At 44.6% G+C, this 24546-nt stretch overlaps 1 protein-coding gene and 2 long non-coding RNA genes across 3 annotated transcripts in view; 2 read left to right on the top strand and 1 right to left on the bottom strand.

Moving 5' to 3' along the window:
- Window positions 1-12244, top strand: part of GPRIN3 (GPRIN family member 3) — a 40801-nt gene extending 28557 nt beyond the window's left edge. The window contains exon 2 of the mRNA XM_083458704.1: window positions 8635-12244. Coding sequence (XP_083314830.1) covers window positions 8743-11070 — 2328 coding nt within the window. The 5' untranslated portion in view covers window positions 8635-8742 and the 3' untranslated portion in view covers window positions 11071-12244. The remainder of the gene's footprint in view (window positions 1-8634) is intronic.
- The window catches only part of LOC310686050, a 317292-nt gene that overhangs the window by 30449 nt on the left and 262297 nt on the right, over window positions 1-24546 (top strand). The gene's annotated exons all lie outside the window — the stretch shown is intronic.
- LOC310686019 lies at window positions 12605-19047 on the bottom strand. The gene is made up of 2 exons (XR_014515645.1): window positions 14923-19047; window positions 12605-14481 (listed from the first exon to the last, which is right to left on the bottom strand). It is a non-coding gene; the product is annotated as an uncharacterized lncRNA (long non-coding RNA).

Genomic DNA, 24546 nt, shown 5'->3' with positions numbered 1-24546 from the left:
CTGGGTTATTTGTGGGGCATAGGAATTCATTAATTACCCCCCCCCCAAAAAAAAATATAGTTCGGCCCACCACATGGTCTGAGGGACGGTGGACTAGCCCACGGCTGAAAAAGTTTGCTGACCCCTGATTTAGCTCTTTCTTACTGACCCCTGCTCTAGGGTAATGGAAGGGAAGTTGGTGAGTGGAGCAAACCATAGTCATTCACATAATTTAGATAGAATAAAAAAATTCCTTCCAGTAGCACCTTAAAGACCAACTAAGTTAGTTCTTGGTATCTGAAGAAGTGTGCATGCACACGAAAGCTTTTATTTTGACTATGGCAGACCAACACGGCTACCTATCTACTACTGGAATAATTTAGATAGGTTGCTGAATTACGGGTTTTTAAAAAAATTATGGGATTTCTTTCTCCTGTGTTTTCTAGCATGAAATGCACACAGCATGCCAATGGAAATTGTTTGTTTTTGTCAGAAATTTTCAGACAGACAGCTGTAGTGTAATCCCATTGGGGGTCGAGGACCACTTTTGTATGGATATTTCTTGTCTGCTCTGACTCATATGGTATCTCTGGCATGCAGGTCCTGGTTTTTTCCCTTTGTGACCCATTGAGCATGTGGAGGTTGAGCGTGGCCCCCATAGTTAGGCACAGTGAGTGCAGGTAGCAGAAATCCAGTCGGTCCCCAAAGTGCTACTGGAGCACAGGGCTTGAGAGACCTTGTAGGAGATACTCCATATCAAGTCATTAAAAATATATTAAAACTAATGCATTTTTTTTAAGCCTTTATATGCCACTTTCCATGCCAACCCAAGGTGGTTTACAACCTTAGAAAACAATCCAATAATCTAAATTTTGAACCAGTTGTTGTTTACAAAAAAAAAAAGTAATAGTAAATACAGATTAAAATACAACCACAAATTCAGTAACCACCACAGTTCTGAAGGCCGGGTATCAGTCCCAGTCATGGCAGGGAGGAGAAATGACCAATAAGGAGAGAAATTTGACAGTTTAATGGAGATACAGGGTCTGGCTACGGAAATAGCTAGGCATTCTTAGGGGTTTGTCAAGCAGGATAAACCTGTTTAATTTCCTCAGAAAGGGTCTAAAGGTGCTTTTACGGGAAGAGTAAAGCAGAGAGCCGTCCCTGGGGGAGATAGCTGTAACAGAAACATTTCTTCCTGTAGCACCTTAAAGACCAACTAAGTTAGTTCTTGGTATAAGCTTTCGTGTGCATGCACACTTCTTCAGATACCTGAAAGCTTATACCAAGAACTAACTTAGTTGGTCTTTAAGGTGCTACAGGAAGGATTTTTTTTGTTTTGTTTTGTTTTTTGGCTATGGCAGACCAACACGGCTACCTATCTGTAACTAGAAACATTTCTGTGGTGGATAATTCCAGGTAAAGTTCTTGTTTAAAGCTGGAACAGTGTTTCGGGCAGAAAACATGGGCTGTGCCTTTGAGAGTGAAGCTGCCAAGCTATATCCCTCTTTGAGTAAGTGGTAATAAAATACACCTTCCACTTCCATTGTGTCTCAACTTTGATTTATACCTCTCTCGGGGAATAAGTTGTCATGGGAACCCAAATATCAGGATTATATACGCTACCACATAAGGTGAATTCCAGAATTCTCTGTGAGCAAGGTTAAATCTCCTCAGACACGGTCATGTTGCCCTTCTCCTATCTTCACTGAGGGAGCATGTCACAAAGGCTATGAATGGCTACTAGCTGCAACAGCTATGCCTGCCTCCGCTGTCGGAGACAATGTGCCTCTGACTACCAACAGCTGAGGATCATGAATGGAAAATTATTGCCGTCGTGTCCTGCTTGCAGGGTTCCCATAGGCATGTGGTGGGCCACTGTGAAAATGAGCCTTTGGCCCGATCCGCCAGGGCTCTTCTTACATTTTTTTGGTATAATTATTCCCCTTTATTTTTCAGCTATTAATTAGTGCAGTCTTATTTTAACAGGCCTTTGCCTTTGATCAACCTCTAAGTCCAGATATTAAACAAGACCGTGCAGATAATCATACAAAAGGCCATTATGCAAACATTGGCCCGTGGTTTGGCCAATAAATAACGTTCCTGCCAGGGTACCCAGAGCTACAGAACAGCTTTTTCCTAAATAACTCTTGTAGCCGTCACTTTGTTGGGGTATTGTTTGATTTAACTACTGTATGTCCTTTACAAGCCACGTCTCCTCGCCTTTCACCTTGGGAAGAGAAATAAATCTCTTTGCAGCGTTGGGCAATAAATAGGCTTGGGTTTTGGCAAGGGAGAGTACCTGCCTTAGAAATGGTGCATTCTTTTAAACACTTTCTGTAGCCTGAAAAATAGGTCCCCTACTGAAAACGTTTGCTGACCCCTGTTCATGATCATTTGTGTCCACGATGTTATCAGAGCAGTTATACTTTCAGTGCTGTTTGTGCCTGCAAGAGTTTCAGGACGAAGAAACTGCTTGGTTTCAAATTTGTGCACGTCCCGCAAGTTCCTAGTGAAATCCTGTAACCTTTCATACTGTAAATATTCTGGGGAAGTTGGGTGTACTGCAAGAGCACCCCTCCAGATGGCATTAATGCCATGACATTGCAGAAGCATCACCTAACAGGGGAACGATGTGCGGACGGTCCAGTATAAATCCATTACTAATGTGTTACTGTTGTGTCAATGACATGTCACAGAATACCACAAAAATAGAAATTCCGCCATGGATCTCCTGCATTTCCTGTTGAGGTGGGAGGTGTTTGCAATAAGTGTTTGCAGTAAGCAAACCCAGCACCTGCCACCTCTTTGATTCAGAAAAGCCAACCTCCAGCCCAGATGGCGCATGTCTCAGTGCACAGAGGTCTCAATACATCCATATTTCCTCTTAAGAAATCAAGCTGACAGCCATATCATAAATAAATGATACTCGTTTTGCAACCAGCCGGCACTGCGAAGGCAGCCCTGTCCCCCAGAGGAGGAATGGTGGCACACCACCGCTAATGCCTAATAGCTCTCGGACTCTCAAGTGTGGAAGGGCAGCAAAGCTTATTCATGCTCCATGCTCACAGCACACGGCTTTAGCTTTTTGCTTTTAAACAGGAAACACCTTTGTTTAATTCACAGCAAGCTTTAGTAAAGAATGAAAGACAACGATCCTTCGTTGACCGGATCTGGCAGCAATGAGTTCCATAGCTCAGCAGAAACCATGATAATCAATAGTAGACAAATGACATTTTTAAAAAAGGAGAAAAGAGGAAGAGGAGCTTAGAAAGATACAAGGATTCCTGTTTCATATAAAACACTCAAGGACCCAGAATAGTTCCTTACTCCATGTTCTTACCAGGAGTTCCTCGTCACAGGATCTCTCTCATTCTAATAGATAGATGATAGAAAGAGAGAGAGAGAGATGATAGATGATAGATAGATAGATAGATAGATAGATAGATAGATAGATGATAGATAGATAGATAGATAGATAGATAGATAGATAGATAGATAGATAGATGATAGATAGATGATAGATAGATGATGGATAGATAGATATTCCTTATAACTTATTTCTGTCTCCTCTGACTTGCCACTGAAATTTATAACCACAGACTCCCCCTCTTAGCTAACTCTTTAGCCCCACTTGCACTATACATTTTAAGCAATATCATACCAGTTTAAACAACTGTGGCATCCTCAAAAGCATTCTGGGAGCTGCAGTTGGTTAAGGTTGCTGAGAGTCATTAGGAGACTCCCCCCCCCAACTCCCCTCACAGAGCTACAATTTCCAGAGTTCTCTGAGAAGAGGGGATTATTTTTAAACCACTTTGTGAATTGTAACTCTCAGAGGAACAGGGATCTCATACAACTCTGAGCAGTTAGCACCCTTAACAAACCACAGTTCCTTGGATTCTTTCGTTGAAGGTGGTAGAGTAGTTCTCTGAATGTGTGGCACAGATAGGGCCTTGTTTTCTGTTTCACCAAAGGGTATGGCCTGAACCAAGACTGCTCAAATTACAAGGAAGAGGATTTTTCACTAAACTTTAGGGCACAAGCGGTTCAACAGTTGAACAGGCTACCTCAGAAGGTTTTGAAGTCCAGGAACACAAAAAGCTGTCTTTGGTCTATGTAAGTCAGTACAGTCGTACCATGGATCCTGAATGCCTTTTGAGTCAAACGTTTTGGTTCCTGAACGCCGCAAACCCAGAAGTGAGTGCTGTGGTTTGCAAACGTTCTTTGGAACCCAAACGTCCGACACAGCTTCAAACGGACATGGAATCTGGAATGGGTTCCATTCAACTTCCAAGGCACCGCTGTATTGTCTTCACAGAATAGCTTGGATAAGGTGAGACCGAGAGGAGATATGATAGCCATCTTCCAATATCTAAAGGGCTGTCACATGGAAGATGGAGCAGACTTGCTTTCTCCTGCTCTGGAGGGTAGGATTCAAGTTACAAGAAAGGAGATTCCGACTAAACATCAGGAAGAACTTTCTGACAGTAAGAGCTGTTAGACAGTGGAAGGGTCTCCCTCAGGAGGTTGCAGACTCTCCTTCCTTGGAGGTTTTGAAGCAGAGTTTGGATGGCCATCGGTCATGGATGCTTGCATTGAGATTTCTGCATTGCAGGGGCTTGGACAAAATGACTCTTGGGGTCCCTTCCAACTCCACAATTCTATGATTCTGTGATTTAGTTGCTAAAGGGTATTCCCCCCCCCCCCCAGTCAGCCTTTTCACAGTCCATACGATTCCTGTAGCATTATTTACTCTTAGTATGCATATATTAGTGTGTGAGTATTGAAGGAGTCAGGGCTATAGAGCCAGTGTGGTGTAGTGGTTAAGAGCGGTAGTCTCGTAATCTGGGGAACCGGGTTTGCGTCTCCGCTCCTCCACATGCAGCTGCTGGGTGACCTTGGGCCAGTCACACTTCTCTGAAGTCTCTCAGCCCCACTCACCTCACAGTGTTTGTTGTGGGGGAGGAAGGGAAAGGAGAATGTTAGCCGCTTTGAGACTCCTGAAGGGGAGTGAAAGACGGGATATCAAATCCAAACTCTTCTTCTTCTTCTACCTGGCCTGGTCTGCTTTTGGAACTCACAAGCAGCTTACCATGTGTTATGTACTAAGCTTGGATCCTAGAACAGTAGGCAAGTAGGATCCTAGAATGCAACAACTGATTGGCTTGCAGGAGAAGACCAATCAAGCTCTAGGAGGAAGTTAATCAGCCTATTAGGCTAGTAGGATCATAGAATGCAAGAACTGATTGGCCTGCAGGAAAAGACCAATCAGGCTCCAGGAGGGGAGCAGAATCAGCCAATCAGATGGGACTCATTGTGTAAATAATGTATATAAAAGCCTGAGGTTTGGGGGGCAAAACATCACTGTTTTACAAGCTGCAATAAAGAGCATGAAATCACTACAGGACTCCGAGTATATTTCACCATGTATAAAATTCTTCTTACTTTCTCCATGAAACAAGTCCGTGTGGATGTTGGTGGTAACGTGGGGAGGTTTTTAATACATTGCTTCAATGTGAAATAGCTTTATATAACTGCTTCTATGGCACTTGCAGTTCAGATTTTAAACCCCAGGCTTTTATATGTTTTAGTCCAGCTGAGATTTGGGAACTAAATCATCACAGCACTTCTTTTCCACAACCCTGAAGTGTTTATGCCTAGCCACCAGAAGAAAAGTGAAATTGTCGGAGACTGCAAGGGAAGTTGCTTCAACAAAGGGTTTCCTCTTTTTGGAGCCCATGTATGAGAAACTGTCCATTTGTTTGCTGACAGATGGCCTTGCCTAGCCGTTCTTTTGAATGAAGAGGTCAGTACATGAAGAGTTATGAGAATGGGCTTGGATTTGTATGAAGCCTTGGCTGTAACACTTGCACTTTAATTCAGCTATTTGGAAAAAGCAGTCTTTGACCGTCTTTCTAAAAAACCCAAACCTCTGGTTATTGACTTGGGCTATAAACACTGCAAATTTTCAGCTTGCAATTCTTCTGAGAGTAGGTGCTTGTACTTCATTGTATTTTTCTCTCTCCTTCTTTATGCCCCTTTGTGACATGGTGTAATTTTGCCCATCAGGCTGCTCCTTCCCTGTTCTGCTTTTCGCAGTATCCTCTTTGAAGATCAGCACTATGGTTTGGTTTTGTTTTTTAAAGGAAATAAATCATTATGCTTAGCCAACAGAGGAAAATTAACACTGACCAAGACCATCTAGCACTGAGACACTGGAATTAACTGTAGCAGGTTTCCTACAGCTCTGCAGATGCTGTAGACCCACAACTCCCATCATTCCTGGGCATTGGCTGAGGCTGATGGGAGTTGGAGTCCAACCGTTTGCCTAATGTGGCCCACCGGTTGGTTAAATCTGGCCCATGTGGCAACAAAACCCTTATAAAAAGCTCAACAACTTTGGGGTAAAATGGTAAAATCATAAAAAAGCTCAACAACGTCAATCCTGAAAAAAGGTCAACAATTGGTTGGCCCTCACAGCCCTTCACTTTATCAAATCTGGCCCTCTTTGAAAAAAGTTTGGACACACTGCTGAAGGCAAACAATTTAGCATGAAAGAGCATTCATGTGGCATCCCTCAGCCTTGTTCTGGAGCAGACTTTCCCAAACTTGGGTGTCCAGCTATTGTTGGACTACAACTCCCATCATCAGGACCAGTGGTCAGAAAAGATGGGACTTGTACCCCCAAAGCAGCTAGAGACCTAAGTTTGGGAAAGCCTGTTCCAGAGCCTGGGGCGAATGTTCAGGCATTTGTTTTTCTGGAGTTCAATGAACTCCACCCTTAACCAGGGCAGCCTTAGAAGCCTTCCCACAGTTGGAAAGTTACAGGGGGAAGAGATGTGAAGCAATTTTACGTACTTAGAAAGATCTTGTAATTGTTGGGAACTTCAGCAAAAGGAAGCAATATTCAGCGATAACCAAGAAGCAAATTGGTTTAATTCAAGCTCTTGCAGTTGTATTTGATGTAGGCATTCTAACTAGGTGTGTTTTAAAGGATCTTAAAGCATAGCCCTGCATGTTAGTGGGATATGTTTATTGGCTTGGATGTCCAACCTCCTCCTGGCTCCTTTCTGTACTGGCATAATATGGCTCTTGTTCTCTGTGCGTTTTATCAAAATCAATCTTAGCAGAGCTGGTGGATTGCTGACAGCAGATTACACAATAAGCCAAACCCTCCAAACCTGAATGTGAGGTGTGTTAATATCACAATGCCAAGAATCTCTTCCCAGAGGCGTTATTACCTAGTAAAAACCCTAGAGGGAAAATGTTGGGCAAGCTCTCCTGCAAATGTGGTCAAGGTCACTGCCTGAGAACCAGATTGTACATTATGGATAGGCTCTAAAGGCTTGTTCAGCCCAGTGGAGATTTGGGCTTCTTTTTCTGGAACTCCCAAGCTGTGTGGCAAACTGCTTTCAAGACTGAGGGGCCTTTCGAAAACAGGTGGTGATTGGCCATGGGGTCTCCTGATCAAAATACGAGCAGTCCACTGGGCATGCCAGGCTTTTGAGTACGCCAAAGCCAGGTGGTAGCTCTTTGGAGCCTATCCTGTATTTCCCCCCGGACTGAGATAATTTCCACATGAAGCGGATGTCCTGCTTAAAGTTGCTTTCAATCTTTTCTCAGCATGGAAAGGGGGAAGCACCTGATGATAGCCCAGCTGGATGTTATGTGTCATTGTGTGAAACGAAAGCCCAATGGACACATTCCCTGTCCACTCCCCTCACCCCCTCCAAAATCAACTTTGCAAGGGGACAGTTTTGTGTGGAGAAGCAGCAAGGGGGAGGGTGTGCTTTATCCTTTTCTCTCCATCCATTTCTGCATTTGTGCTTCCAGTCTTCCCACCCTCCAAGCTGCTTTGTCTCCTTGCAGGTGTTTACCCACACATGTTTACCCTTCCAAACATGTATGAAGAACTTCATGGAGGGAAAAGCAACCGGGGGGGGGGGTAATTAATTTGAAGTAGGGGGAAAGTTAAGCACCCACTGCTTATTTATGTAAAGCCCTGCGCCCGGCCCCCAGGAATGGCTCTTCCAGGTAGTAAATAGAAAAGGGCACCTGAGTTTGCTCACGTGAATCTCTGTGTAAAAATTAAAGTCAGACTTTGCAACCTTGGCACTCTCTGTGCTGACTAGACTTATGGGAGTTGTACTCCAAAACATCCAAGGCACAGTCTGACCCCCTCCTTCGGCAATCCTCGTAAAACTCTGGCCCAGTGGTTGCCATTTGATTTTGAACTGATTTGAGAATATTGATTTTAGAATGCTGTGTTACTTTCATTGCTGTTAGCTGCTCTGAGCCCGGCTTCGGCTGGGGAGGGCGGGATATAAATACAATATTATTATTATTATTATTATTATTATTATTATTATTATTATCTGGAGGAATACCCCTCGTTCAGTGGCAGCCAGCAGAGCCAACTATTTCTATCTTTGCCGCCATCCTCCTCCCTTGAAGAAAAGGAACCTAGCAGACAGTGGGACTGGATGCATGTGGGAAGGCAGGCAGGGTGAGTGGGTGGCACAGTGCCCTGCTTGGCTTAATGGTCCAGCCTCCACTGCCCCCATCTTGAACCTGCTTGGGTACAGAGCCTACACTGGATATTTTCATTGCTTTATATCTGAATTTGTAAATATTTCTGTCTCTCTTTAACAGACCAGCTGCGAGGAAGAGTTGCTTGTGGCCGCACCTCTCTCCGCCTAGGCCCTTCTCAGCCAGAAGCTGGGCGAAGCTGACGGGAGCCTTGCAACGCATTGCGTTCCCATGGGGACTGTACCAGATCCTCTGAGGTCTGCCAAGCATCCACTGGTCACCGCTTCCGAGGAGGAAAACGACCTGAAAAGGTTGCAGTCCTCTAAACACCAGTACAAGCAAGCGAGCATAGAGAGCAACAGTAATGGATTTCCTTTCACTGCCAAGGTGCAACCCACTGGAGATCGCCTGCTTGAAGGGAACTGCGGGGTGGAAGCTGATGCTGCAACGGGCGAACGGCACTGTGGGTATGACACTGGGAAACCAAGAATGTTTTCTCCTGGGTCCTCCAGCCCATCCAAAGAAGGCTGCCTAGCAGTTCTGGAGCCGGGGAATAACTCTGAGCGGGAAAGCAGTAGTGATGCTGGAACTCAAGGCCAGGACCCAGCAAAAGAACATGCTGCAGTCAAGGCACCTGCTACCCAGGAGGCCAATGAAATTGTGCCAAGTGGTGCTGGAGGGCAACTCTGCAGTGCAGCAGATAAGGCAAGCTCTCTGCCTGGAGGTGGTGGTGGCAGAGTCACAGAGAGCAGAGCTCATGGCAGGTCTTCTCCTCCTTCAGATGCCCAGCAAGCTGCTCCAACCACAAAGGAAATTGTGGGTGAAAGGATTGGTCCTGAAGTGACGCAGGTGCCAGACTCAGCAAAGGAACTGGAGCCTGTCTCTGATCTTGCGCTGAAGGCCCACGGTTGCTTGGATGCGGAGCCAAAGGGCTCAAAGGAGGCAGGCTCCGAGTCTGGCTCAAGAACTGCACCAGAGATGGTCCCCAAACCCAGCCTTGGGAGCACACCACAGCCTTCATGCGGTGACAAGGCTGCAGAGAAGGTAGGGCCTGAGTCCTCCGAGTTCAAGGACACAGGGACCATGATGGTGCAACCTGAGAGTGGGGAGGTTGCAGGTGGGGAGGTGGCAAGCAAGACCCATCAGGATGCTGGGGTGCAGGCCGTAGCCAGCATGGAAAGCAGATCAGCGTCCACCAGCCCAAGCATCTTTGCTGCGTTCTTACGGGAAAACATGCCTCCCCAGGCAACACAGAAGCAAGAGCAGTTGCACATTATTTACACAGGAGCTGGCGGGAAGGAGCAATCGGAAATCGTCGACGACTTTGCGGCGCTTGTCCAGACAGCTGTGTCTGCTGCCACCGTGACTGAAGCCCATATCCAGGCAGCAGCTGCAGTAGACGAGGGGTTGGCAGTTCAGGCTGTCAAACTTCAAGAGGGCACAGCAGGCACTCATGATACAGCCCACTCGACTTTGTCAGGCGACGCGACGTATCCCTGCCCTGGCGGTTTGCAAGAAACGTCGTCCAAGGTGACAGAAGCACAAACAGCAAATGCAGCCAGCCATCGCAGCGATGCTTCCCAGCAGTTGCCGGACGCTTCAGTTATGCTGAAGACAGCACCGATTGACCAGATTACTGTCAATGGCAGCGCTTCCCTGCACCCCACGCGCAGCGAAACCAAGCTACCTCCACCTTCTGCTCTGCCAGGAATCAATAGCAAACCTCAGCACCTTGGACCCTCCTCTGTTGCAGAAAGCCAACAGACGCCTCCAGCCTCCTGCAGCATATCTGAACAAGACAAGGCTCTCCGCACCGCTGGTGGCACTCCCAATATCGGTTGCAGAGAGCAGCTACACACTGAGACGGTTAGGAGTCTTGAGACTGTTCCGGCTAGCCTCCTCGTGGACGTCAAACCAAAGGGGGGAGGGAAATCCGTCCCTCTCAGTCCGAAGGAACAGGGGACGATTAACACTCCAGCAGTGGCTACTGCGCCCCCGACTGTGTGTGCCCCAGCCACAGCAAAAATTGAGCAGGATAAGCTTCCAGAAAAAGAGGCAGGAGGATTTGGCATTCAGAATCTGGAAGCTGAGTCTGGGTTGAGTAGAAATTCTGGCCCTGGCCTAGGAACCAAAAGCAACAGAACTAAGAAGGGAGAGAAGGGCAATCTTTCAGCCTCTCCCGCTTTGCCCTTGCCAAAGCTGGGCGAGAAGAAGAAGGAAGGAAAATCTGCTGCAGAGGGCAAAGGGCACCTGAAGCAGTCTAAGCGCGTCCGGGATGTCGTGTGGGACGAGCAGGGCATGACTTGGGAGGTTTACGGGGCCTCCCTTGACCCCGAGTCGTTGGGGGTCGCCATCCAGAATCACTTACAGAGGCAGATTAGAGAACACGAAAAACTGATTAAGGCCCAAAACAGCCAGACCCGGAAATCTGTTTCTTCGGATACGTCTTCAAATAGAAAACTTAAAGGGAGGCAGCACAGTGTTTTCCAGTCCATGATGCAGAATATCAGGCGCCCCAATTGCTGCGTTCGCCCTGCTGCTTCCTCTGTGTTGGATTGAAAGAGTCGGGAAGGCAACGAGTGTCCGTTTGTAACCATTTGTTTCTGTGTGTGCACAGAAATCTGTAGAAAATAAGCCCAGGAGCTCAGCTTTGATGCTTGAGATTCTGATATAATGATTGGGGGTGGGTGGGAGGGGGGGCAGAGTAACGGCTGTGTATTGTATGCCCAGTAAGTCATCACATCTGAGCTGTCTTGTTCTCTGCAAACGACACGTGCAGCTTTTACGTTTACTTAGAAGCCACTCCGGTCTGTTGCCAAACGACAACATAAGCACTTAAAAACGAAGCACAATGTGAGATTGCCAATTTACTGCACCAACGGTGTGGCAGCTTTTTGCAGGCGGAAGAGAAGGGAGGCATCAAACCCTTTGCAAACGCCTTTCACGTACAACTAGGTCTTAACAATGTCGATAACGAAAACTTCAACAACTGTGTGTTAATGTAGCAAATATTCCCAAGTACCTGGATCAGGTTGCGTTGGTGCTGAGAGAGTCAAAGGAGCTGGTTTTCTTAAAATGATAGACTCTCTCTGAGGCGGTGGTAAGAGGATATCCCCTTGCAATTAGGGTGGTATTCCAAGTACGCCTGCCAAAAGGAGGCACCCCAAAGATGATCCTCCCCCTTTGCCTCACATGCTAAAGAGCCCTTAGGGGTCCTGTACCAATCACATGCTAGCCTTTGCCAACCTGGGGCCATCCAGATGTTTTGTACTACATCTTCCATCAGCCCCAGCTGTGCTGATTGAAGTTGTGGTCCAAAACATCTGGAGGGTAAGCCAGTTGGACAAGGTTAATCTGTACATATATGGTTACAGTGTGCCAAAAGGCCTGCTGGTGGCATTCTTCTTGAAGGCTCTGGAAACCTCTGGCATCCCAGACACGATAAAGGTCCTTCAAACTGGAGTATAAAGAACTTCAGAAATACCCAAGAAATTTCAGTGGGTGCCAGAATTTCTGTTAAGTGTGAGATTTTGACTGTTATTTGCTCCTTAATGGGTCTCCTCTTTCTGTCCTTCCCCCCCACCCCCCTGGTTGCAATTTTGTATTTTGCAATGTTTTATCTTAGAGGTGATACTTCCATGTAACACAGAAGTAGAGAAATGGTTTGGATTTTCAGCAGCAATGTAGAGAGGGCATGAGAGATTATTGTGCAGCCTTGTTAAAACTATTTTTTTATATACAGTGGTACCTCGCAAGATGAATGCCTCGCAAGACGGAAAACTCGCAAAACGAAAGGGTTTTTGGTTTTTTGAGTTGCGTCGCAAGACAATTTTCCCTATGGGCTTGCTTCGCAAGACGGAAACGTCTTGCAAGTTTGTTTCCTTTTTCTTAAAACCGTTAATACAGTTGCGACTTGACTTCAAGGAGCAACTCATAGAACGCGGTGTGGTAGCCTTTTTTGAGGTTTTTAAAGACTTTGGTGATTTTTGAAGCTTTTCCAAAACTTTTCCGACACCGTGCTTCGCAAGACGAAAAAACCGCAAGACGAAAAAACTCGCGGAACGAATTAATTTCGTCTTGCGAGGCACCACTGTATAATTTTTTTTAATTAGTTTTCCACTATACCCCCCAAAGTAGCCAAATTATAACAATAACAATTAATTCCCAAATGGTACAATTATCAAAATGCCAATCAACTTCCAATTAATACATTTTAGTTAAAGTGGCTCCCCGTATGGTGGTTTGGGTGCATTTCTGATCTTATATCACTGCATTCCATGATCTTAATTTATGTCAGTTACATTTCAGTTATTGTAATAATCCCTTAGTCAACAACTACATAATTAATGATCTCCATTCGTGATGTTATAAGATACAAATTTATAAAGCTTCAAGTGAGGAACTCAAACTATTATCTTTATTCTGCCCTGTGTGAGAAAACTGTTAGGTCCATAGAGATTCCTTCTGTCCATATATGATGTTGTTTCTTTCACTTCCCAACTGTTGTTTTCTTCCATTGTGACTTGGTGCAGAACTGACTCTCAAAGTTTCTCAGAGGTCTTATCTCTCCATCCCTTGCTTCGATGTCTCAGAACAGGCGACAGTTTCCTAGAAACCATTCCGTCTCACTAGTAAACCATGTCACAGATCTTCGCTATTTCCCCCTCAGCCTAGGAAAAGGTGGGCAGTTTTCAATTGTTCAGAATATTTAATACTCCTTTCCAACTCCCAGAATCTCTGCAGCATTCTTCTCACACCCCCTAGATTCTTTTCCTTTCAGCTAGAGATTTATGGTGCAATTCATGGTGCCAGGACCGTCTGCTCGCTGCCATGTTAGGCAGAAGCTATGCCTCTTGGTCTTGAACATGAGCAACCAACAGGACAGTGTTGTCATAGGTTTCTCAAACATTGTGTTTCCCTACAGAATATCCCCAAGAAACTTGTTTGGGAGGGTGAAATACCTGCTAGTTCTTTACTCTGTCTTGTTAACATGGAGAACCAATGTGGTGTAATGGTTAGGGTGTTAGACCAGGATCTGGGAGAGCAGGGTTCAAATCCCCACTCAGCCATGAAGCTCAACTGGGTGACCTTTGGTCACTCACCATCTCTTAGCCTAACCTCCCTCACAGGACTGCTGTGAGGATGAAATGAAGAGGACAACCACATACACAACCTTGAGGATAAAGGTGGTATGTAATTGTTATAATTTCTAGCTCAGAGGCAAATGTGAGTGCCCCTTCATTTCAGAGCAGGTGGGAAGAGCCTCTGAAGTGGCTTCAGCGTGAATGAGGGTTCACGTGTGGGGAATCTTCATTGCTAGCTCTTCCTGAATGATCTCAGGGCAACACAGGAAGGATATGCACTTTAGAGGCTTCCCATGCTGTTAAGGTACCATTCGTTCCATCAGTTTCACTCAGTAAGGCTTAAACAAGATTTCATCCCATATAGGTTTCCCAGTTCTGAGAACCTTTGCACTCTTACTGAACTTAACTATTAAAAAAAAAGAAAAAGAAAAAAAATCAATTCCAAATTATTCCCCGCTCCGCAAATTGGCGGTGACCACTCAGCCGGAAGGGCTTAGTAGATTGTTAATTGATTTTGTCACTCCAGTTGTGTAACTGGTGCTTTATAGATCTGGGGGCTAGATTAAGAAAGAAAATCTGGGGGAAGGGAAATCACAGCATCCAGATAATTGCCCAACCTTCGCCGGGCTTTCCATGTCAAAAAAGCAAAAGCCACAAGCCTAGACAGCTGAAAGTGGAAAGGTCTGTGGTATATCTGTTCCCTCGCTTGAGGTTGGATGGGTAAAAGGCTTAAGCATCCCAATAGAATCTGCTCAAGCAGAGTAGGGTGGATTCCAGGAGTGAAATTCAAATTTTGCAGTCATATACATGTTTATTACAGATAAATTTCAGTGTGGAACCACCAGTTGCACAAAATAAAAGTAGTCTGCTTCCAAAAGTGGAACCCCTATTGTCAGGAAACTGACATCAGAGCAACAGGAGAAGGAGAGGCTCTCCGATTCTGCAGGGGAAGGTACCAGCACTAGGGGGAGACACAGCTTGATGGAGGGGGAAGGAAATCAGCGTAACACCAAAGATCCAGGAGAGCAAATGGGAGAAGAGGTGGAAGGGCTCCGGGATTCTTCTTTGGAAGTCAGTGAAGAGAGCCCTGGTCCTCCACTACCCATGCCCTCCTTGCGCAGGAGACTCCCGCACAATGAGAGGCGGAGACGATTGGGAGTCAAACAACTCTTATGCTGGCAAAGGTTTAAGAAACGCCCACAGACAGATTCTGCTAGCGACTGAGGCAGCCACGCTGAGATGGGCTGTGCAGTCAGGACGGTTTAACCCAGGCAGCCAAGCCCCAAAAGGGGACAGTTTACGCACGAGTAACTCCATACCACTACACCTATGTTAAATATTCCCCTTCCCCCTCCACATTGTGCAGTAAAACATGTGGCCTATTTCGGATGCCACTGTTTTGTGCATTTTCCGTCTTTCCGTAACTGGCTGTTGAGATTCCAGACATGCATGACATTATGACATCTAGCTGTAAGGGGTGTTTTATTGCTCGTTTTGGCAGCAACCCTTGGTTCCTTATGACATGTAGTTCCACTGTCCCATTCGAAGATTTGCCTTCACACTAGAGTTTACTAAAGATGTCAGTTTTGACATCAACATATTCCAGTACTGACCACCCAATTCCAATCTCCCATGCCTGCCCCTCTGTCTTTTGTTCATAGTCAGAAAACAGACCCAATAACTAGCACAGTTTGAGTATGTGGCGTTGCCTGCCTTCAAAAAGAAAATACTTGCATTTTTCCCCATCAGAGAAACTAAAAAATAAAACCACAATGCCATACTGGGATAACGGAAATTCATGTGGAATGCAGTAAAACAGAGGCTCACTTTTAAAAGTTTCCTAAGAACCAAGTCCACAAACTAATTAAACCTAAATCCTTGGATTTGAATTAGCTGAGCCCCAGAAAAATTCAGAAAGACTAAGCTGGCATAAATCCAAACCTGCCAAGGATTTCATGACTTCGCTGGTAGGTTGTTCCCATTGCCTAATAGCTATCTTTAAGACTACACCAGCCAATCCTTCATGGGATGCAGCCAAGAGAGAAATCACAATGAAGACAATAGACCACAATCCTGGCAAGATTAAGCACTTGTATATCTCACTAATTTCAACAGGAAATTAAGCAAGTGGTCTGGTTCATGTCGCAGCAAACCATGGTTTATAGTGGAATCCTCCAGATGTTGGACTACAGCTCCTATCATCCCTGACCATGGGATGGGGACCTTGGGATTTGGAGTCCACAACATCTGGAGGGTGGCAGGGTAGCCGTCTGTAGTTTATGGCTTACCCTGAAAAAAGTAAATACCTCTCGCTTTGTTCTTCCCTAAGCAGGACTTCAGGAAACCTGAAGTTTGGCTTCTTGAGATAAGCAAATGCAGGGTGTGGTTCACATTCACAAATCACAACAAGCCTTCATAGTCTGTTTTCATTCACACTAAAGGGAGGAGCCAAGTACGAGCAATGTACCCATTCACAGTAAAGCACAAACCATGGTTTACTGTGACATGCAAACAAGGCCTGCATCGAACTTTTTTGAAATACCCCTCCAAATGCTTAACTTTGTCTGAAATGTATTCCACAGTTGTTGTTTTTAAAAAGCATGAAATCAGTTAGTTCCTTTATTGCCATGTATTGTGCAAAACCATTTTTCCTTCTGTTTTGTTTTTGTAAGGGGGGGGGGAAATGTTCAAAAGCTCTGTTTTACGTATTGGCTTGAAGCTATCAGCACTGGTGTTTTTTAGAATGTACTTGGATGTACATCTTTCTGACCCTTGCTTCATTGTTTCCCTGGCGGCAAAACAGGCTGTTCTGGTGGGCATGCAACACACATAATAATGTTAGGAGATAACTTGCTGTAAGGAGCGCCAGTTCAGCAAATCCTTCCTTGAAATGTTGTCCTTAAACAAATAAATGAAAAACATTGAACATTCTTAAAAGAATTAATTCAGTTGCATTTAAAACAAAAATCAGCAACAGCTTTCACCATTGTGTTTTGCACAAATATTATCACCATATTCTTTAGAAAGATTTGCAGTCTAGTTTTTGACTTTACCCATTGTGCTTCCTTAGGGCTCATATCCATCTGTAATTAGGTGCCTGTAGCAAGGGTTGCGAACAAAATTAGCAGCTAAGGGAATAGGGTTTCCCAAATGTGGGTCTCCAGCTGTTTTTGGACTATAGTTCCCATCATCCCTGACCGCTGGTCCTGCTAGCTAGGGATGGTGGTATTTGTAGTTTATTGATTGATTGATTTTTTATTGATTTTTCTTAATGCTTTATTTTTTTTAAAAAAAACAATACAATACAAATACAAAACAAAACAATACTCAACAATCAACAAAAGGCAATCCAAGATTAACACTCATTACAAAAGAAAAGAAAAGAATGAATTCACATGTCATGAATTCCAACATGACTTCCAATCCCCCCATTCTGATTCCTAATTTACATTATGAGTGCACACTTAACTATCTCTCCTAGGTTATTCGGTTGTGTTAATTTTGTAAATTTCTCTTATTTCACACAGAAATCAATCGAGGCCTGCCAAAGAACTTAGATTATTACAATGTTCTTTTAAGTATTCTCTGTAAACAAGCCACACTCTATTAAATATTTGATCTGTATGGTCTCAGAATCTTGCTGTCAATCTTACTAGCTCTGCATATTCTAACATTTTATTCTGCCAATCTAATTTTGAGGGAGTAGAAACTCCTTTGTAGTTCAACAGCAGCTGGAGACCCAAGTTTGGGAAACCCTGGTTTTGAGAAAGGGAGATTTGAGGCAGAGCTCCCTCCCACCCAGCCCCCAAATGGGATCAGCATAGAGCTTAGCACAGAACTGATCGTCCCTATAGAATCATATTTGAAAGGGACCTTGAATGACCTTGGGGGCCAATCTGTAATGGGGAGCCGACATGATGCCCTCCAGATATTTTTGGACTCCTCAGCTGTTGGGCATGCTGCCTGGGGCTGATGAGCATTCAAGTCCACAACAGCTGAAGGGCCCCACATTGGCCACCCCTGATCAAAATGCCCCCTACAGCATGGTTTCCCAAACTTGCGTCTGCAGCTGTTTTGGGACTACAACTCCCATCATCCCTAGCTAGCAGGACCAGTGGTCAGGGATGATGGGAACTGCAGTCCAAAAACAGCTGGAGATCCAAGTTCAGGAAACCCTGCTCTGACAGAACCAAGTAAATCTTGTGAAATAAATCTTAAAATTCATATTTTTAAAAAAATTATTGGAAAATCCATTTTGTTAACCTTTTGGTTTCCACATACCACAAAGCTGGGGGGTTTTTTTACAACGCAATCCTATATGTTTCTGCTCAGAAGCTAATCCCATGGGGTCTAAACAGGCCTACTGCTAGGCAGGTGAGAGTGGAGTTGCTGCTTAAATGACTGAGTTGTTTTTGAAAAATTTACCCTAGAATATCTGCCTGGGCTTATTTCTGCTTTCTGCAAAGTCCATCCTACCCAGCACTAATCATCTCATCATTTACAAAGCATTCTTTACGGGATGAAGGAAGCAATGCCATATTAATATAGGAATTACTTCTTTATGGAGAGAGAGGCGGATTGGGGGCACATATTTATGATACTGTGCAAGTGGTAAATAGAACATGCTGATAGGACTTTCATGGCAAGTATTTTACAAAATATGGGATGTTTCCAATGTGTAAATCTTCCTTTTGCATAACTGAACAACATATTTCTGGATGCAGTGCCAGAATCAGATGGATTAGAAATTTAAGTTCATTAAATCTTCATCATAATTGTCATGCTGCCATTTCAATTTTATATTCCATGCATTGCAATTTTGTGCTTTTCATGTTCTCCAGTACCAACAGTAAATTATTATTATTATTATTATCATCATCATCATCATCATCATCAAAATCTGCAGAGACAAATTGCCTCCTAGCTATCAACAGCACTATTTATTCAGTGTTCAAACTGACACCCTAATCTTAAAAAAACAATTGCATACTTGGCCATTGACACTATAATATCGGTGTAAATTGTCTGTGTTTTAAAATTGCACTGGTGCTGGTGAAAATTGTGCTAGAGACAGACAGATGTAGGCAAGCATTAACATAACAAGGTGAATCCCAGCCAATGCCCCAACCTTTCCCTGTGTTTGCTGTGCACTTAATTAAATGAAAATTAATTGATGTGGCCTTCAGTACCTTAACTATTGATTTGCTAAAGAGGCAGGGTTTAGGAAGAGATCACAAGGAGATATTAAGACCCTTCAGCATTTCTTTTAAGTATAGTCCGAGAGACAATAGTGGCAGATAACAGCCAATGTGAACCAGATCAGGTTCTGAGACTTTGGCTGGTAAATTTACATTTTACATGAAACGAGTGCATAGGTACACGAAATCCATTAGCTCTAGGCCAGGCATGGCCAAACTTTGCCCTCCAGCTGTTTTGGGACTACAACTCCCATCACCCCATGAATGTTAGAATGATGTTAGAATGAAATTTAGTGGTTCTAGCAGCAATGTCATAAAGGTGTGTGAAAAAATGGCCAGTTAAAGGACTAAGACAAAAACAAAGAGGGAAAGGAATTGCTGAATTAACCAATTGAACTGGAATACAAAAAAGGGAGGTGAGAGGAGGTCAGGGAAGCAAGGAAATGAAATGTAAGATACGGAAGGATTAATCTGTTTTTAAGTGTTTTTTCTAACTTTTTTTTCTATATTTTGTATTTTGTATGTTGTTTTTTAATATATATTTTTCCTTGTCTCTTTTATTTTTAACTATGTAATTTTTTGTCTCTGAAATTTTAATAAATATCATTCAAAAAAAAAAAAATACAACTCCCATCACCCCTAGCTAACAGGACCAGTGGACAGGGATGATGGGAATTGTAGACCCAAAACAGCTGGAGGGCCAAGTTTGGCCATGCCTGCTCTAGGCAATGCCTTAAGAGCTGGCCTCAACCTTGTGTTTCCTGTTACTGTTTTTGCTTCCAGGTTTCAGCCTCAGCCAATTTTGAGTACACTGTTTGTCAGCAAATAAGTAAGGGCCCTGGACTGATCTGTCTAGCTGTCAGTCACCAGAACAAACTCTTAAATAACAAAGAGTTATTCTCTCATATTCCACCTTTTGATTCACTTGCAGCTGATATTTGAAGTGCCATATCTGAGGGATGGGGGATGTTGTTGTTGTTTTGTATATGCCTGTGAAAGAGGTCTGTAATATCAATTTTCCTGCCTCCCTTATCATCGTCCAAAATGTGAACGTTGGGTTTATTATTTGAACGGTAGTACCCCATGACTGGTATTGTTCAGTAAGAGTCATTGATGTTTGGGATCTCTTGCCATCGTTTGTCTCTCAGCTGGGCACCAAAGTGTGTTTTCGCTCTTAGCGTACTGCTACCCTGTTTGTGGCTGTCTCACATTCAGATGATCTAAAGTTTCTTGATGTTTATTCTCGTGCCTTCAAATCCGTTGTTTCCCCCCTAAATTGTCCTCACGGATTGTGAAAGTGATGTCCGTCAAGGAACCTTCTGTCATTTTCTCCAATGTTTTTTTCCTCTTTATGGTAAACTCTTCTGACAAGATTTTCTTGAGCCGATACTGTACTATTTTTTTCAAAACAAAACTGTGACTGGACTATTCATAATGTGTCGGAAGAACTGAGGGAATAAACAAATATCTGTATTTAAACAAACTTGAATCTCATGAGGAAAAATCGGGATGAAGCTTCCTCCCTTCTTCATTTACAGCAAACGTTCTTACTGGCCTTTCAATAGCGGAGGAAGTCAGTCCTAAATGTGTTCAAAAACAATGGAAGTTTTCTGCTCCGTGACAAAACTGTGAGATCTGTCTTCACGCTCTGCAGCAGCTTATCAGCTGAAGAATTCAACCCACCTCACCTTCCAGCTGAAAAAAACGCCTCTAATTATAGTGTTTCCAATACAAATATATATGTATGTATGTATGTATGTATATATATAGCTAGATAGATATTTTGAAAACTGAGAATAATTGGCTTCCAAGGAACTTGAGTGCACATGAGCAGAGAGAGTAAGTTGTAGAATACAGCTCTGGTACACTGCTTTAAAATAAATGGAACAATCGTGGAAAGTGAGGGGAAATTAGGACTGTTAGCGAATACAATACAATGGGCACAGAGGCCTGCTAAAATGCATTTGCAGTCAAGCAATAGTGTGCCCTCTGTTCTCCCTTTCTTCTCCCTCCCCCCTCAAAATAATAAAAAAAGACCACAACACCAGCACATCCCATGGTATAAAGTATTTTTAAGACTTGGCTCTAATAGGACGGAATGCAAGCAGCATTAAGTGCCTGGTGTGTTTGTGTGTTTTTGTTTTAACTGTCATGGACGAAGGCCTTTATAGAGTGATCCCAAGCAAACAATCGCATTCTGCTAATACATCCCCATGTTTGGCCCAGAAGAGAGAAGCGATCTGGCTTAGAATCACCAAAATACTGGAGTGCGAGTATAAAGGGTGCCAAACAATTTGTTGGGGGGGGGGCGACCCTGAAATGCATATAATGCTTGTAATGATCTGTAGGAACTGATAATATTGCAAAGCATGTTAGAGCTGCAGGGAGATGTTTTAGCAGTATTCTCTCTTTTCTTAGGCTGTGTTCACATTCCCGCTTTGTCAAATCTGTGTTCACACAATGTTGGCCCAGACGTGTATGTATTGTATGTATCCTGAACATCATTACAAAATACCGTATTGTTCGCCTTATAGGGTGCACCGGCCCATAGGGCACACCTAGGTTTTTTTGGGGGGGGAATAAAGGGGGGGATTATTTTTTTCCCCAGGCGTGGGGCTGGGACGGGGGAAGCCCAAGCTTCCCCTGACCTCTGCCCCCAGAACAGGCTGCTATCCGCAAGCCTTGGGAGCCCGGCGGGAACTCCCGCCGGGCTCCCAGGGCTTGCGGATAGCTTCCTGAAGCCTGGAGAGCGAGAGGGGTCGGTGCGCACCAATCCCTCTCGCTCTCCAGGCTTCAGCGAAAGCCTGCATTCACCCCATAGGACGCACACACATTTCCCCTTCATTTTTGGAGGGGAAAAAGTGCATCCTATAGGGCGAAAAATACGGTACTATTGTTTGATGCGTTGTTTCTCAAACTAGCTTCACACCAGTTGGAGTCCTCTAGCAGTTCCTAATTTGTCTCTAGCCCACCTGGCGTGTTCAGCAATGAATTGAAGCTGTGCTGAGGTGAACAGCTGTGGGGAGGAGGGAGAGCTGTGAAACACACAGCGGGGGTACACAACTTCGCTGTGCTCTTAAGGCAGTAATGTGAACACACCCTTAAGGCGGGGTTGATTCTGCCAGTGATGCTTCATGTGGCGGCAAGAAGGGCAACCAATCTGGAAGGAACATCCATAAGTGAAAATGTGCCTCCACTATCAGAAGCTCCCCAGTGCCCAGTGGCGTAGCTAGGTGCTCAGGTGCCCGGGGCAGGGTGTACACCCTGCAGTCAGGGGCGAAGCGAGCAGGCCATAGGGATGGGGCAAGCTGCCCATGGGAGCAGGGCGAGCCAAGGCAAGGCGTGCTGCGTTTGTTGGCTATTTGCAAATTAGTTGCACTGCAGAAAGCGTGCCGGGGAGACCACACACACATTACAAGGAACTCAAAAATAACTTCAACTAGGTTTTAATAACAAAAACAAAAACTCCTTTTACACTATATGTATCAATAAGCATGACCCAACCACCAGGGTACTGAGAGAGCTAGGTGCTGCTCTTTATATACTATACTCAACAGCTTAATTAACATAACTTAACAGCACCTGCTATACTGCTTCACAGCTGTAAAACTAAGTCACGTTATTTGCTCTGGCCCTTAAAAAAATACGCATCTTGTGGAACAATAATGAACCTTCAAATTTAAAGAGACCATTCAACAGCGTTGAGCCTCTCTGCAGCCCCTGTAGGGCGGCTGAGGTGGGCAGACGCAAGCCCCAAGCTGCTCAAAAAAGCAGCGCAGGGCTTGCAGGCAGTCCACCCGCCACCTCCCTCTCAGGAGAGACGTGTGGCTCAGGCACGCTGCAGGCCCCACGGTGTGACGCCCAGTGCCCCCTGCCTCACCTACCTACGCCTCTGGATTAGGCAGATTCATGGAGGTGAGGGCTGTTGAAGGCTATTAGCCATAAAGGTTGCGCTCTGTCTGCAAAGTTGCTTCTGGTTTCTGGAAATCACACGAGGTGAGAGTGCTCCTGCAGTGGTGGTAAGAAGTGTAGTGGGTGCAGTTATTTTTTCAAAAACACATATTTTTGCCATTTTGGCACCCCCCTCAGTGATGACACCCGGTGCGGCCCGCACCCACCGCACCCCCCTTCCTACACCATTGCCAGTGCCAACACAGACCTAAGAGTTGGTTAAAGGACAGGTGGCATCCAATCTCAGTGTTGGGGTTTACACAGGGACTTGACCTTAACATTCCAGACGGTTGCAAAGGATCGCTCTAAAATGGCCACAAATCTGTCTACCGAAAATTGGAAGGTTGATAGGCTCCTAAAGCTGTCTTGCATTCTTGCGGCTGTATTCTTTTTCTACGTCCGGGGACTGAAATGTGAAGCACTGTACAAAACAGAGCTAGTTTTAGCCTTCCAAGCTATATCATAGCATTTATTTTGGTATGTTACCTTTAGAATCTTGCATGTGGAAAACAGTTCTGTATAATACACTGAAGTTACATTATTGATTCGGTCGACTCCCTTTAGGAAATTCCATGTTTTGCTGTTTTACATCTCTGGATTTTCACAATAAAAAAATATAACACAATAAACAATGTCTTTATTAACTTGCTTGTTTGTGAAGGGGGAGAAGGCCCAAATTTATAAGATTGTTTGGAACACGCAAGCAAGGGAAGACTGGCTTCTGAATTAATGCCTAGCATAGGCATGGGGAAAACCGTGACCCTCCAGATATTGTTGGACTTTAATTCTCCTCAGTCTCCACCAGCATGCCCAGTGCTCACAGATGGTGGTAGTTGTGGTCTAATAACATTTCATGTACTTGTAGAACTGTAGTGTTCAGATGGATCCCCAGTGGTCATCTAGTCCAACCCTCTAGTTGATGCAGGGGAGCAGCACTAGGGGGAGGGGTATTTAACCGTTTTCCCAAAGGAAATTCCTCCCTGCTCCATTATCAGGCTGCCGAGTCTTCCATCACTGCAGACCTCCCAATGGTCCCTATTTTCCAGGGACAGTCCTGGATTTACAGAAGCCGTCCCAGTTTCAGATTTGATCCTGGAATGTCCCGCTTTTCCTTGAGGTGTCCCTTTCTTTAACGGAGGAATGTTGGAGGGTATGGAGTTATCCCACCCCTGAGCCGTCTGAAGGCAGCCCTATATAGGGATTTGGTTTTTTTTTTCATGTTTTAAGTTTTTATATATATGTTGGAAGCTGCTCAGAATGCCTGGAGCACCCCAGGGAGATGAGCAGGGTATAAATGGTAAAACTGTTGTTGTTGTTGTTGTTGAATAGACATCCCTTTTTGCATCAGAGAAAAATTGTTGGGTATGCCACTGCAGGAGACACACATTGCTCACACCTGGCATCTCTTGGCTTTGCTGCCCTTCCTCCTGGCTATCGCTTCCTGCTCACTTGGCCTCCCTGAGCACTGATGCAGTGACCAAGGGCGAGATACAGCAGCAGCCTTCACTCATCACACATTCTTCCTCTGGGCGGTTTGGGAGATTGGGCTCAGGAGGTGGTGGGAAGCAAGTGGATGGAAGCAGGCCCAGGGAGAGGCCATATCTGCACTATATATATCTGTACCACTTTAAAGAGTCACAGCTTCCCCCAAATAATCCAGGGAGCTGTAGTTTGTTGTTGTTGTTGTTGTTTAATTTGGTTTTACAAGTTAAAATTTGCACTCATCATAATCAAAAAAAGAGAAAAAGATTCCCATGAATCTTTGGGCTTCCCTCCACCCCTCCGTGGGTTCCATTATTAAT

This window comes from Podarcis liolepis (assembly GCF_965112155.1).
Source record: "Podarcis liolepis genome assembly, chromosome: 9".
Classification (NCBI taxonomy): Eukaryota; Metazoa; Chordata; class Lepidosauria; order Squamata; family Lacertidae; genus Podarcis; species Podarcis liolepis.
The sequence above is the reverse complement of the archived record's forward strand: the minus strand, read 5'-3'. Positions and strand labels throughout refer to the sequence as shown.